Genomic DNA, 16,509 nt, shown 5'->3' on the forward strand with positions numbered 1-16,509 from the left:
GACTCTTTCTCATTTGCTGTAACAGCTCCAATGTTAAATTTAGGAGTTCTATTTTTGCTGGTATGGGAACTGGCAAAATTTTACTAACTATTTGATTCTTAGTTAACAAAATATCTGCTTCCAATTTATCCAATATATCCATTCCTAATACTGTGCCAACTTGACTTTCTCCAACCCAGAAGTGCACCCTAAAGGGGTTGCTAAGTGGATAAATAATTAAGGGAATTAATTGAGACTGTGTGAAAAGATTGCCACCAGATAATCCTTGAAGAGTCATGTGTTTATTTGGTAAAGGTAAATTAAGGTAGCTAAAAAGTATGTAGCTATCCTTTAGTCAGTTTGTCAACTTGCTGCATCAGCAGCTTAAGCTGAGCCTGCATGTCGACTTCCTTTTTCTCTGCATCACCTCTATTCTCAGAGCGAGGTTGAGGGGGGGGGGCAACTTTGGTGGCCGTTGCTGTGGCTGAAAGGAGGAACTTTTAAACCTTTTAAAACCCTCGCTCTACATCTCGCTCATGGCACCTATTTACGTAGTGGCCTGTTTTCTGACAATTATAGCAGATAATTACAGAGGCAGAGGGCGATCCAATCGCATCATCTGCTCTTTTCGTTTGGTCAACAATATCTTGAGCTCTGGTTCCCCAAGCGATGAAAGCAGCCCAATCACCTATTGTTGGCAAAGAAGAACGAAACAATTGGGTGAATTTAGCATTCATATTTGACTGTGCAGTGTGTAACAGTATATGAGAATCCAGATCAACAGCTTCTTTTGTAGCAGCAAACTCTTTCAAAGCTCGTGTGAAACGCTCAGTATATTCAACAAAGGGCTCGTTAGGGCCCTGTCTGATCAATGTCACATTAGTGAAAGTCTGGATTCCTGATCCGATTACACACTGTACTTCAGTACGCAGTTCATTAAATTGAGTAGCAAAATCATTTGCATTTGCAGGTAGATTCGCTGGTGGTGTGAGATTCACAATCTGTCCAGTATATTTGGATGGGCAGACCTGTTCACAGATGGAATACAAATATTTCACTGCAAGGCGATTAGCCCTTGACATCACCCACAAGCGATCCCAAAAATCAGAATTGGTACAGTTAGATTTCATAATTGGCAGCGTGTTTACAATGCTAGTTAAATTACGCACACCCATAGTTCGATAGACCCCCACTTGGCCACCCGCTGTTGCTTCCTGATGTCCTGGCAAAGTCTGCCCAGGTAAAGGAACAGTGATTGGGGCCATAGGTGCTGTTGGGCCATCTCTTTTCTCATTATCCACTTCACTATAGCGTGGTAATCTTGGATATAATTTCACATACTCGCCCCAATCAGCCTCAGCTTCTTCCAAACTGCCAGGAGAAATAGCTGCAACCTGTACTCCACCATTCTAAGAAATATCTGTTACATTTCTGCCTGCTTTTGCAATTGCAACCTTCAGTTTTGAAGCATATTCCTGCCAGTTATAAATGTCATCAATCTTAGGAGCTTTTTCTAGATCGGCTCTCGGCTCCTTTGTTACAAGATCTAATAAATCCCACATATCTTGTGTAGCATCTCTAGCTGCTTGCGCTAAATTATCAACCTGTACAATTCTGCCATTTATGTCTGTCAAAAGTCCTTTAGCTTTCATTATCCATAAACAACACAAAACACGTGCATATTTCTTTTGTTTTTTGTGATCAGTAATTTCCTTTAACACCCATTCACTGTGTCTGCGTGGGCCCCAAATCTCTCTAAATCCATCTTTAACCATTTTCTGTCTTATTTCTTCTACATTACCAATGTCCAAGCAGCTACTTGGACAGTGAGAGCTTCATTCTGAGTTTCTTTTATTTGCACAAGTGCCATTATCTCATGTGCTGACAATTCCAACAAGGAAAAGGCTTATTCAATTCAGATACGCTCAATTAAAATTAAATCTTTATTTGTCTTTACTTATTTTTACCTAATTCACCGTCTGACAATTTATTGATTTAAATTTAGTCGCAAGGTGGGGTTCTGCTAGTGTCGAAACTGCCGAGTCCAATCCCATAGAATATATCAAAAACAAGACAACGGCATTCAGATCCGACCAGCATGCTGCAGTAAACCCTTACAGCGCATGTCTCAAAATACTGTTGCACTTTCGGTTTAACCCAAAAGCGCTCGCAATACACCTCCGGTAACCCCGCAGGGTGTAAAGCGCAGATATTTATCCACACTATCAGTACCCCTCAATAGTGAACAACACATTTAATGCCGCGAATCGCCGTCTCGTCCCCCAGGGCGCGCTGATTTTTCATATGGTTAAACCACCGTCTTGCCCCAAACTCGTTCTCTATGGGATTTAAATCCTGCCATGATTCAAATCTGAAAATACAGTTCTGAAAGGTTGAAACTAAGTGTTCGAAAACTCAAAATCTTACAAAAAAAGTTTTGCAAGATCGAAAAATAAGATTTGCAAGCTTGCAAAATGTAAAAAAAATAAAAATATCTCTGCAAACATTGTTGTTTTTGAGATTTCCTTCTTCAGAACTGCAACATTTTTTTTACGATGTTGCGCAAATAATTTTCAAATTTCAAATTTGTCAGTGTTCTCCCACTGTAGTAGATTGTTTTCCAGGTTTAAAACCTTGTAAATGGTGATCTGAAAACTGGTGTGCGAACGTGTGAAATTTTTTTTTGAAACTCTGAAAACAGAGCTTTGCAGGCTTGCAAAGTGGTAAAAAAAAATTACATCTCTTCAAACGTAATTTTGTTTTTGAGTTTTCCCTCTTCAGAAGTGCAACACTTTTTTATGGTGTTGTGCAATCATTTTTTCAGAGTTTCGAATTTGTCACTGTTCTCCCAGTGTATAGTTTGCTTTCAAGATTTGAAACCTTGTAAATAGTGATCTGAAAACTGGTGTGCGAATAGGTTAAAAAAAGTTTTGAAACTCTGAAAACTGAGGTTCGAAAGGGCGAAACTTATTACATTACATTTGCACTCCTATTGCAGACTATTTTTTCAGAGCTGAGTTTACAACACCCACTTGGCGGAGATACGCCCGCTCAGTTGCGAGCTTGCGACTCACGTGATTTGTGGCAGTGTTGTCACGCAGCTCTGCTCTGAAGCTCTGAAACTCAGACTGAGCGAAAACGAAGCTTCACAACCTCGCAACTAAAAAAAAGCCTGCAGGGAGGGCCTTCTGCTCTTGGCCAATGCTTTGCTGTCTGCTGAGGTACAGTCCAATCACAAGTAGTATTTACTGGAAAGGTGGGATTGACTGACTGCTCCGCCAATGACAAAAGCGCACAGGATACGCAAACAGAGGAGGCACAGATTTCTGGCCACCAGGCAGTCCCGTCGCGGTCCAGTTCTAAAATAAAGGTTACCCACTTGTCGCTGAAATTCACCATACAATTGCCAGTACCCACTGAGTTTACCACTGATAGACCGGCGGTGCATCAGTATACACACTCTCACCTCACTTTCCTCAGCGAACGACTCACTTTCCTCACGACTCACTTTCCTCACGACTCACTTTCCTCAGCTGGCGACTCACTTTCCTCACGCAGTGGACCACTGACTCTCTCTTCATGTAGAGACCGAATATTACAATTAAAGTGACTTCTATAGTGCATCCAAAAGAATATTTAGATATTATATTTAAATATTCAGAAAGGTGTACAGTGTATTTTTAACTTTTATTAAAATATTTCAGTAAAATTAAAAATAATTGCATATTACAAATTTATGAATGCATGGTAAACTTTTTTCTGCAATCACTATAGGCTATATGTATTGAGACATTTTAAAATCTATATTTTGTAAAAAATAATAAAAAATAAACCTGAATTATAATCTAAACATCTGTATTTTCATATATTATATAAGTAGTATATATATATATATATATATATAACATAAATAAGTAGGCTAATAAATATATAATGTTTAAAACATATGATAAACTATTTGTTCTCCACCACATCACTAAAATAGATAGTGTGTGTGTGTGTGTGTGTGTGTGTGTGTGTGTGTGTGTGTGTGTGTGTGTGTGTGTGTGTGTGTGTGTGTGTGTGTGAAAGAGAGTGCTTTCTGCATTGAGGATATTCTGTAGTCTCAGACCTTCGTTTGGGTAAATCTTTACTGGATTGTCTGTACTCAATCCTTATCCATCTTCAAGAATCAGCTTAAAACACATCTCTTCCAAATGTATTTGACCTTCTAACTTTAACACTCACTATTCTTAAAAAAAAAAGAATAATATTAAGCTTTCTATTCTTTTGTATTCTATCGGTTTTCTTTTATAATACAATTAACAAAGGCAAAAAAAAGACCTCTAACTCTAGCTTGCTTTATTCTTTTTCTATTCTATCTGTTATCGGTATTTCTTTATTATATTATTTAAAATCCTTTGTTACGTGTAAGCTAACTGAGACTTGTTATAGCACTTGTATATTTGTTGTTTTTTATTGCTTCCATTGTCCTCATACTTTTTTTGTGACGGATTGAGAGAGGATAGAGCTGACATTTTGAGTCACCGACTTTGCAAAAACCCAACAAAAACACGTCCTAAGAGTCCAAAAGCATTCACTGCGCAATGAAGCCTGTTAGAATTAATAAATACAGTTAGAATGTCCTCATAATTTAAGCCATGAAAAAAAATGGTGTACGTTTTTATATTCATTGAACATTAATTATTGAGTATCAGCACGTGCGTGAGCACAAATGTGCTATTAATTTTATAGCTACAACAGTACATAGTAGTGCAACTGCCCGATCGCTTTGGAAAGAAGGAGAAAGCGACGCGTTTTAGGCGCGACATGTGAACGGCCCTTAACACGCTGTTTTGTTCCTTGAATTCATCAGGTTTTCAACGAATCAAGTGAGCCAGTGATTCAACAGTCCATTCAAATGGACTCTTTTGTTTCCTTTCTAATAGAATCAGCCGTTTTGAACGAAAAGTTTGATTTGAACGATTCAATAAATAGCCTACTTAAAACCATGGTTTTGCTGTCACCTACTGGCGTTTTTATTGTCATCATTATTTATCAATGACAGGCCTAAACCAGACAAGGTGCAAGCACTAGCCTACTACCAGCACAAAAAAAATCATTGTAATCATTATGTGAAATTAGCTACAGGACCAACCCCTCGCAGTCGGTAACCTTATTTTAAATTTTAGGACCATTTATTTTGCGTATCCTGTGCGCTTTTGTCATTGGCGGAGCAGTCGGTCAATCCCACCTTTCCAGTAAATTCGACTTGTGATTGGACCGTACGTCAGCAGACAGCAAAGCATTGGCCAAGAGCAGAAGGCCCTCCCTCCAGGCTTTTTTTTAGTTGCGAGGTTGCGAAGCTTCGTTTTCGCTCAGTCTGAGTTTCAGAGCTTCAGAGCAGAGCTGCGTGACAACACTGCCACAAATCACGTGAGTCGCAAGCTTGCAACTGTGTGGGCGTATCTCCGCAAAGTGGGTGTTGTAAACTCAGCTCTGAAAAAAATAGTCTGCAATAGGAGTGCAAATGTAATGTAACGTGATAAGTTTCGCCCTTTCGAACCTCAGTTTTCAGAGTTTCAAAACTTTTTTTCACCTATTCGCACACCAGTTTTCAGATCACTATTTACAAGGTTTCAAATCTTGAAAGCAAACTATACACTGGGAGAACAGTGACAAATTCGAAACTCTGAAAAAATGATTGCACAACACCATAAAAAAGAGTGTTGCACTTCTGAAGAAGGAAAACTCAAAAACAGAATTATGTTTGAAGAGATGTAATTTTTTTTTTACCACTTTGCAAGCCTGCAAAGCTCTGTTTTCAGAGTTTCAAAAAAGAATTTCACACATTCGCACACCAGTTTTCAGATCACCATTTACAAGGTTTCAAACCTGGAAAACAATCTAATACAGTGGGAGAACACTGACAAATTTGAAACTCTGAAAAATTATTTGCGCAACATCGTAATTTTTTTTTTTTGCAGTTCTGAAGAAGGAAATCTCAAAAACAACATAATGTTTGCATAGATATTTTTATTTTTTTACATTTTGCAAGCTTGCAAATCTTATTTTTCGATCTTGCAAAACTTTTTTTGTAAGGTTTTGAGTTTTCGAACACTTAGTTTCAACCTTTCAGAACTGTATTTTCAGTTTTGAATCATGGCAGGATTTAAATCCCATAGTTCTCTTGCTGCAGTTCAAGAATAATGAATGAAATGGGTCCGCAGATATACCTCCTAGACTCGGCAGACAGCACAACAGAAGCCCATAAAGAGAGAAAGATAAGCAACTCACCTCTCTTTAGTTTGCCTTGCGGTGCATCAATACTTCAACTGATCAATTGATCCCAGCGGTGCCTCCATTAACTGATGCAAAAAACTTCAATCCAGGTCAGACGCTGTGGTGGTATTTTAGTATGCAAATTTATTCAAAGAATATAGAAAGTGAGACAACAGATCATCACTCGCAAACAGATTATTAAGTATCACAATCAGCTTCAAATATAGAAAATACAAATCCAAAATTAATATAGTTTTAAAAGCAACCCATATATGATGGATTTTGCCCAGCTAAGATTAGTACAAATGATTATAATATTCAAAAGTAATCAAACTGTTAAAATGTGTTTTAAAAATAATAATACAAAGTATATAAGAATACTTGTATATCAAAAGTCAAAGTAATACAATTCAAAGTATCTGAGTTGAATAAACCTGTAAGAAGTCAAAGTATTCAAGTGAGCCCGGAATACAAGGAAAAGGTAAAGATGAAAAACGAAGCTCAGCTAGTATAGACTAGACTGAACTCGGTCTGAGCAGGGAGGGGGACTGCACCTCTCTTATACCCCTTCAAAACAATAAACCTTGTGATTAAAACTGAAGTCATGTCTCAAATAGATATAAAAATATTGGTCATATGCCTCCGGTCTACTAAGGTCTGTAACAGCCTGTTAAGGCCTCTGGAACAGACTGTCTTGTGCTTTTGAGCACGTAGCAAGTTTACACGTGGCAGAAATCAGAATTTCGATGCACCATTTTAAAATGCAAATGATTTTTTTTACCTCTATTTTGTATTTGCTGTGCGGTTTGGAAGCGGGGTGCGTCAGAAATAGACTAGGCGCCTATCTTTAGCGAAGCGGCGCAGAGAGCTACTTCTATTTTTATTTTTGTATTTTTGTTTTTGTATTTTTTGAGGGGGGGGGGGTAATAATAGAATAATAATTTTATTTAGCAAGGGTGCTTTAGATTGAATAAAAGTAATGATAAAGGCATTCATAATGTTACCAAAAAAAATTTATTTCAGATAAATGCTGTTCTTCTGAACTTTTTTATTCATCAAAGAAACCTGAAAAAAAATCTAGTCAGCTGTTTTCAACCTAATAATACTACTACTAATAATAAATGTTTTTTGAGCAGCAAATCATAATATTTAAATGATTTCTGAAGGATCATTTGACTGGAGAAATGAAGAAATCAAAGGAATCAACTACATTTTAAAATAGATTTAAAATAGATTTTTTTGTATTGTTATTTTATTGTATTGTACACTCTCTTATTTTGAATAACCTAAAATGGAATCTGGCAAAATTATACGACTATTAAATCATATAGCTGACATCACTTCCTTAGAAGGAAAACAACTTTGTAATGTGAGTAAGATCCTCTGTTATTTCAAATATTGTCTGTTTTATTTATTTTATCCTTCCAGTGGTCAACATCAATATGTTCCACTATGTTATGAAAGTCAGTAGAAATAGATAGTAGAAATGACCGACGAATATGGGATCCCTATCAAAGCGCCATGGGTGCTGCCCCTTCCAGTGCCCTGTGTGAGCCACCTGCACCACTATTAGGTGTAGGCCGGGGCTCAGAACAAGTAGCTCCACTCACCGTTGTCAAAGCACTACCTCACTGGGTGAGATTGGATAACACTGGGAAAACGTACCCGGTCCGCTTGGAGCCGGGACGCTGCGGAAGCCCCATCCTTCCCGAAGCAGGTCTCGGAGGCTAATACACATATAGCATCCGTTTAGGAGTATACGGAGAAATTTGAGGTGATTAAAACCCTCTTGGGAAGGCAGAAGTCTGCCGGGGAAACACGGGCTCTAAGGCTATACCGTGGACTATACACATATGAGTACCGCTTAGGTCTCAATATGGAACCCACCCTTCCATGGTTCTCACGGATTCATCATGAAGGTCTGGCGCCGGATGTTCCGCCGCATCCAGCTGCTTAGGGTGATGGAGGATCTCAACAGGGTCTACAGTACAGACACTCTGGAGCGGTTTAAGCAAGCCGTCACTAACTGGGGCCTCTCAGTGCCACTATCCGTTTGTGGTGAGAACACAGGAGGATACCGGCTCTACACGAAGGCTATAGAACCTAGCGAACGTGTTAGGGGTCGCCCAGCCCGAAGCTCTACAAATATCTGTCAGCGAGGCGCCACGAGCCAGCGCCCAGGAGGATGCGACACTTCTAGTTGAGTGAGCTCGCAACCTGAACAGGCAGGGCACATCCTGAGCCTGATAAGCCAGGGTTATGGCATCCACAATCCAGTGGGCCATCCTCTGCTTAGAGACGGCACTACCCTTCTGCCGGCCTCCGTTACAGACAAAGAGCTGGTTTGAGGTCCTGAAGCTTTGTGTCCGGTCTACATAGCCCCTTAATGCTAGGACGGGAAGAGCAAAGCCAGGGCTGGGTCTGCCTCCTCCAGGGGCAGCGCTTGCAGGTTCACCACTTGGTCTTTGAAGGGTGTAGTGGGAACCTTGGGCACGTAGCCAGGCCGGGGCCTCAGGATTACCTGGGAGTCAAGGAGCACTAGTTCGGGGGAACCAGATTCACGTGGGCCAATTCGGCGCTATTAGCAAGACTTGCTCCTTGTCCTCCCAGACTTTGCACAGTGTCTGAGCGAGAAGGCTCACTGGGGGAAACGCATACTTGCGTAGGTCCCGCGGCCAGCTGTGTGCCAGTGCGTCCGTGCCGAGAGTTCCCTCCAAATCAGCTGGACCGTCAGGGGATGGAGTCGCCATTCTCCCGGGAGCATTGCTTGAGACAGCTCGTCGGCTGTACGATTGAGCAGGCCTGGAATGTGAACGGCACGAAGTGACCTCAGAACCTTTTGACTCCAAAGGAGGAGGTGGCGAGCGAGTTGCGACATGCGACGGGAGCGCAGACCACCTTGTCGGTTGATGTACGCAACGGTTGCAGTGTTGTCTGTTCAGACCAGCACATGCTTGCCTCATAAGAGACCTTTGAGACGGTTCAAAGCAAGGTGTACTGCTAGCAACTCTAGGCAATTGATGTGCCACTGCAGCTGCGGGCCCGTCCAAACCCCTGAGACTGCATGCCCGTTGTACATGGCCCTCCAGTCGGTGATGGAGGCATCCGTGTAAACCACAGCATGCCTGGAGATCTGCTCTAGGGGCACCCCTGCCCGGAGAAATGCAAGATCTGACCACAGAGTGAGGGTTTGGTGACAGGCCGGTGTAACTTTGACCCGGTGAGTGCCGCGCTTCCACGCCCACCTCGGGACTCGGCCATAAACTCTGAAAGAGTTTCAGTGGGACCGCTGTCCTGCTCTTGAACGTATTCAAGCAGGCTAGCACTGACCACGCACGTTCCTCTGTGAGGCGTGCTGTCTGTTCGACCGAATCCAACTCCATATCGAGAAAAGAGATCCTCTTTTCCGAGCTGACCTGAATGCCCAACAGGCTCAGGTGCTGGAGCACCACATCCCTGTGCTCGCACAACTGATCTCGAGACTGTGCTAGAAAGCAGCTACCTCTCTCTGGGTCACCCGTCCCGGGGCCTCTTGCTCTTCTGCTCACCGCCAAGTTTGACGGGGGCCGGGACGGGAGGGGCAGCCTGCCTGCGCCCAGCTCCACGGCACCACTTGGAGGCTGCTGCAGATGCGGCAGGTGAGCGGGGGCGGATGCAGGGTGCTGCCCCCGGCGACGAGCAGGCTGGGGCACTGCGGCCGGCGGGCGGGTGGAGGCAGCAGCTGCCCACTAGGGCAGGATGTGTCGGATCGCCTCAGTCTGCTTCTGGGCAGCCGAGACTTGCTGGGCCAAGTTCTCGACTGTGTCGCCGAAAATGCATGCAGGTCCCCTACCCTCTTGATGGAGGCCAGTGCAAGCAGGAGCAGAGTTTTCAATGAAAGAAATTTTAGCTCAACTTAATACAAAGGCTCGAATGGGCCCTGCTATAAATATATATATAGTGAAGTGGTGGTGGGCCGCCTGAACCAAAAAATTTCAGGGACGATTTTTTGTATTGTTATTTTATTGTATTGTACACTCTCTTATTTTGAATAACCTAAAATGGAATCTGGCAAAATTATACGACTATTAAATCATATAGCTGACATCACTTCCTTAGAAGGAAAACAACTTTGTAATGTGAGTAAGATCCTCTGTTATTTCAAATATTGTCTGTTTTATTTATTTTATCCTTCCAGTGGTCAACATCAATATGTTCCACTATGTTATGAAAGTCAGTAGAAATAGATAGTAGAAATGACCGACGAATATGGGATCCCTATCAAAGCGCCATGGGTGCTGCCCCTTCCAGTGCCAGCCTATAAAGGCTCGAATGGGCCCTGCTGTAGTGATTTAAACACTAGAGACAGGTCCCAAGAAGGTAAACAGGGGGGCCGGGAAGGATTTAACCTCCTGGCCCCTCTAAGGAATCTGACGACGGAGTGAGGGTTTGGCGACAGGCCGGTGTAACTTGGACCCGGTGAGTGCCGCGCTTCCACGCCCACCTCGGGACTCGGCCATAAAGCCAGTGCTGGAGCGGTCTCATATGTAATAGGCAGAGCGGTGTAAGTGCCGCCGCCATATGCCCCAGGAGCCTCTGAAAGAGTTTCAGTGGGACCGCTGTCCTGCTCTTGAACGTATTCAAGCAGGCTAGCACCGACCGCGCACGTTCCTCTGTGAGGCGTGCTGTCTGTTTGACCGAATCCAACTCCATATCGAGAAAAGAGATCCTCTTTTCCGAGCTGACCTGAAGGTCCAACAGTCTCAGGTGCTGGAGCACCACATCCCTGTGCTCGCACAACTGATCTCGAGACTGTGCTAGAAAGCAGCTACCTCTCTCTGGGTCACCCGTCCCGGGGCCTCTTGCTCTTCTGCTCACCGCCAAGTTTGACGGGGCCAGGACGCTGTAGAGGGCCCAGTGCGTTCCGTGGGTTGCTCCACTGGATCGGAGGTGCAAGAGGAGTGGTGGTCCCCAGAGGATTGGTTCCCTGCGGGGCTTGCCACCACTGTGACCCTCAAACCATCCGCGCTACTGCCGGAAGTGGTTCTCGTCTGTCGGCCGCCAGAACGAACCCCAGATCGCGGCCGCGGCAACGGAACTCCGCCCCCCTGAAGGTACCAGAGCCTGGTTCGCAGCTCAGAGATGGTCATATTCCCTCAGTGAGAACATGACTCATCCACGAAAGCCACCTCAGCGTGATCGACGCCCAGACACTTGAGGCAGCGATCGTGACCATCACCCGTTGCCAGGTAACGACCGCACCCAGAAACGCACGGGTGAAACGGCATCCTTATAAGGACGATCCGTCGTCTTTACAAAGACGCACCCGTGAAGCTCTTTTAGAGAAATTTGCTCTTTAGGAAATGCTCTTTTAGTGCTGAGGCGCACAGGGGAATTGGCCGTTTGCAACACGACAGGGGTAGTGCAGCCTGAAGTGTGCAATCCACTCGACACAGGAACGACCGCCGCTGAAGCGCTGTCTCGCCAACACACGAAGCTTCCGAGAGCGTGCTGAACTCGTAGTTCACAGCAGACACAGTTGAGCAGAGCGATACTAACACTCGGCTCCGAAGCGAAAAGCTTGAATGCATTGCACCTGCTGCCTTCTTATACTCACGCAGTGATCAGCGGCAGCTGGATGCAATAATTGCATGCCAATGTGCATTGGCTCGTTTAGTTTACACTCGAAGTAGATTGGTCTATCGAAGCGATATCCCATATTCGTCGGTCACCGATGTGGCGTCGAGAGTGACCGACTGAAAGGGAACTGACTTTAGGACAGACGGTCTGTCCACCCTGTTGTAATAAGCTCCTCCAGACATGCGTTCATGGGAATGGACATCACATGGTTTCTGGCTTAAACCAATACAATTTTAGGTTTTTAATTATAATACGAGTAATACCTGGTTACTCATTCGTCCCTGATTAACCGTCATCACAATCCTCTCTCGAGGTTCTGAATTCTAAGCTTAAATATTAAATAATTCATATTTGTTTTCTTGGTTTCTGTGGGTTTTGGTTCATTTGCTGTTGTAGGCTGTAAGGACCTTTGAAATATTTTGGTGAAGTGATACAGAACTATAATTAACAGATCTGGAACTACTTCATAGTTGTGCTTTTACTGGAAAATAATTGCACACCTTACAACCGTTGTCAGACAATCAAATTTAAATTTGACTTTTTAACAACCTTGTGATATACATGTATTACACTGTACAAATTATACATTCTGGTATTTAGTTTCCCTAGTGAAATTAACTGATTTTCATCATGATTTTTAGTTTAAGATTTAATAGATTTTTACAACATAGATTGTACAATAGATTTTCTAAATGCATGATTCCCACAAAGACTTAACTTTTTATTGATAATCATTTATTATGTATTTGTAGGTCGTATGGTCTTACATGGGTAATGGAAGGAAGAAGCACCCTCAACCAAACTTTTTGTCTCAGCACTTTGCAGGCCTCTCTAACTCTCCGAAATCCACTTCTCCTTCAGCACTCAGTTCAGATGAGTCAGGTCAGCTTTACTCTGAATTTGGAATCAGTTTAGATGACTACTCCAGCTTACAGCAGACTGTTTACTGGGCAGAGCCTGACAGATCAATCACAAATTTGTCAATGAGTACTAGTCCAGCTCACACCACATTCATCATAGAGAACCTGAAAGAGAGCTACCAAATTGGTGAGGAGCTTTTTGCTGTGGTACATGCAAAGGATTTTGATAATAAATCCAAACATTACGGGGGCGACTTTTTCCAAGCCAAGCTGTTCTGGTCTAAAACTAAGGTCAGTGACTGTACACATTATTTTAATAGAACTACTTAGCTGTTGCATTGAAAGTCTGCACCTGGGTCCGATAGAGAGAGCTGTACTGAGAATGTTCCTCTTTCACAGGCCAGTGTGTTTGGAGAGGTAGAGGACCTGCTCAATGGCTCCTACTCTGTGCGTTTCCTCCTGCCGTGGGTTGGTGAGGCCCAGGTGGCTGTGCGTCTAATTCACTCCAGTGAAGCTGTGCAGGTCCTGAAGCATCACAGAGATACTGACTCTGACAGAGTGTACTTTAATGGATATTATGAGGGACCAGGACCAAATAAGACCTGGTTGAGTGAAATAGTGAAGTGTAATGTGAAGTGGGACAAGAGTGGACTAGAGCGTATGGGAACCAGAGACTGTTGCTGTGAATACAACGATCCCCGTACTAGAGAAACATGGCGCTGCCAGAGACCCAAATCACTGCCATGCAGTGCCTTTGTGTACCACTCTATGGGCGGTTATAGAAACCGTCTGACTAATAAAGAGAAGATGTTAATGTGAGATTAATGGATTCTTGATTGACTTTATACTTGATTTATTTAATGCATTCATGGAAGGCAGTATAAGTGACAAACATGATCTCTTTGGCAGGACACAAACTAACAAAGGCATCAATGGAGATAAGAGCATCATCAAAATTGTTTATTTCCATGGAAATAAAACTATTGGTATGTCAGTCAGTGGTTGAAACCAGAGGAATAGTACAGAGATGCCAGGAACTGTGCTGCAAAAAAGAGGAATTCATTTCAAAATAAAAATAACTACAGTTTAGGCACATTTTGGAAACCTTTCTTAAAGACCTTACAGTCTCCATGTTCTCGTCTTTCAGATGTAACAGAGAAATGTCGTCCGGGTTTACACACTCCAGTTCCAGCCGGTTTTTACCTGAATGATGTGTGGACGTCATTTGTGTGTAGCACCCGTCATTTTACAACCCAAATGACAACAGAGTGCCTGAAAAACAAACACATCTACATGATGGGAGACTCTACTATGAGACAGTGGTTCGAGTTCTTTGTGAAAGCAATACCAAGTGAGATGGGAAGCTGATTACTGGTTAATTATATATTATATATCCAGTGTAATTGTGGGATCATATTATTAGTATCTGCTTATTGAAGTGTGCATGTGTGATACGTGACAGGAATGCATCTTAAGTGCAGATTTAAGTGCATCTAGACAGAGCAAATATTTTGTGTTAAAGAAAGGAAATATATCACAAACACAGACTCTTTGATGATTCAAAAAATGATAAAAATGTGTTCTCATCTTGTGCATTAGATGTAGAAGTGGTTCAGTAAAAACTCTGCATTTGTAGCTGCATGAGAGGATAACATAAGTTTTCGCAGGAAGCTTTAACATCTCAACTGACAAAATATAAAATACTCAGAGTCAGATACACAAATGATTATATTTTGACATCAAGTTGTATAAAACTTACTTGCATTGTCAGGTAACTGATGTTCACTGTTTTTTAGCCCTGAAGCAGATGAACCTCCATGTCCAATATCAGTCAGGGCCGCTCATAGCAGTGGATGTGAAGAACAACATTGACTTACACTGGAGGGCTCACAACGTTCCTCTGCGCACTCGAAAAACAGCAGTTGCTAATCTGCACTACATCAGTAATGAGATCGATGACCTGGCTGGAGGACCCCACACAGTCATTATATTCAATCTGGGGCCCCATTTCACCACGTACCCTTTGGATTTCTACACTCATAGAGTTTTGAGGATCCGCAAAGCTGTTTTAGCATTGTTACAGCGGGCGCCTGACACTACCATTATAATCAAGACTGTCAACACTGGCTATAAGGTAAGCTTATACAGTATCACGTGTTCAAGTGCTAGAAGAACACTCTGTTCTTATGAGTTTAGAATTTATATTGTTTTTCTGTTTATATAATAGGACATTTTCGGCAGTGACTGGTATTCTCTACAGTTGGACAGAATTCTGCGATGGGTTTTTCAGGATGTCGGTGTTTATATTCTGGATGTGTGGCAAATGACGGCCTGTCACTACAACAAAGAGAACATCCATCCAGCCTCAGTCATCATCAAAAATGAGATTGATATTTTACTCTCTTTTACTTGCCCTAAATGAATTTAATTGATCTTGACAAGTGAACATTCAGGTTACTTTAATTATGGAATTTTAATATTATAATTATAATGATAATAAAATTCTAATTATGGTCATAGTTGATTTACCAATTAAGCTTATCAAAAACACATGAATAATGTGGACCATAATTTTATTAGCTTTCTCTAAATAAGTAAGTGTTTAAATTGAATTAGCTCTAAATTAAATCACATAAAACAAAATAAAAGCAATGCTATGGCCATCTAGAGGTGGTTTATTCAGTCAAAATCTGCTGAATGCAGGTCAAAACTATAGCAATGGATGACAAAATAATATTAATCTAATACTGTATGTTAAAATAGATCTGGGGATTGAGTCTTGGAGTGTGAATGCAAACTAATAGACATACCACTTTTTACAAGTAATGTTCCTTTATTTCTCAGTTTAACTCCAACTTTCACTTGATCTTTTTAAATAGTATTTACTGTTTACTGTTTTTTTTTCACCAGTTTACATCTGTCTGCTTGTCATTTTATGGTATGTTATATATGAATCTGATGTACAGTATACGCTTATTGTGTTCATTCTACTGTGGTTAACAGAATACACTTACACTTATAAACGTTTTATCTGTTATCACATTACAAAGGAAACATACACCATGAACATACATCAATTAATTTTTACAGAATTATAGGTATTGGTATAATCTATGAGAGTGTTTAAATTTTTTTTTTTTTTTTTGAGTGTTCAATTTTACAAATTTTAGAACCTTTCATAATGGTTGTAACATTCTTTAAATTGCTCCTTATTGTCCTGATGTGTACGGCGCTGTGAAAAAAAAAACATCTGCTCAATGAATAAGTGTAACTGACCAAATGAATAATGTAGATATAAATGTTCAGATCACTATACTGTATGTGCCAACCATCTCTACTCACACTATTGTCTTAAATTCATCACACTGTGGGGCTTATTTAGTTTTTGTTTAAAAGAAAAGGAAAAATAAATAAAAGAGTTTTTGATTGATTCTTTTTTCTTTCTTTTTTTTCTTTGGAAGATTAATTCGCTGCTGTGTAGCTTTTGGACCAATCAGACACACAACTATTTGTTACATTTAACAAATAATAACTAATGCCCAATCAGACACACAACTATTTGTTACATTTGACAAATAATATCTAATGCCCCCTCATCTAACCAAAGGGTCTATGGACCCTTACCCCAAAAGCAACTATCACCTCAAAAAAGGCAGAACAGGCCTCTGTTCGTGACACCTACTCCACTGAACCTCCAAACCATCAAGACTTTGCATCCAGACGCTCATTCCAGGCCAAGAAAATGCAAGTATTGTACATTTAACTAAACGAAACAGAGGTTTAGTATAAG

At 41.6% G+C, this 16,509-nt stretch overlaps 1 protein-coding gene across 1 annotated transcript in view; it reads left to right on the forward strand.

Annotated features, from left to right (window-relative positions):
- LOC132094923 (NXPE family member 3-like) overlaps positions 1–16,039 on the forward strand; it is a 101,331-nt gene extending 85,292 nt beyond the window's left edge. Inside the window, exons 3-8 of the mRNA XM_059499592.1 lie at positions 12,612–13,010; positions 13,119–13,534; positions 13,629–13,705; positions 13,867–14,070; positions 14,516–14,853; positions 14,947–16,039. Coding sequence (XP_059355575.1) covers positions 12,612–13,010; positions 13,119–13,534; positions 13,629–13,705; positions 13,867–14,070; positions 14,516–14,853; positions 14,947–15,141 — 1,629 coding nt within the window. The 3' untranslated portion in view covers positions 15,142–16,039. The remainder of the gene's footprint in view (positions 1–12,611; positions 13,011–13,118; positions 13,535–13,628; positions 13,706–13,866; positions 14,071–14,515; positions 14,854–14,946) is intronic.
- Positions 16,040–16,509: the final 470 nt, after the last annotated feature.

Source organism: Carassius carassius, chromosome 19, assembly GCF_963082965.1.
Source record: "Carassius carassius chromosome 19, fCarCar2.1, whole genome shotgun sequence".
Classification (NCBI taxonomy): Eukaryota; Metazoa; Chordata; class Actinopteri; order Cypriniformes; family Cyprinidae; genus Carassius; species Carassius carassius.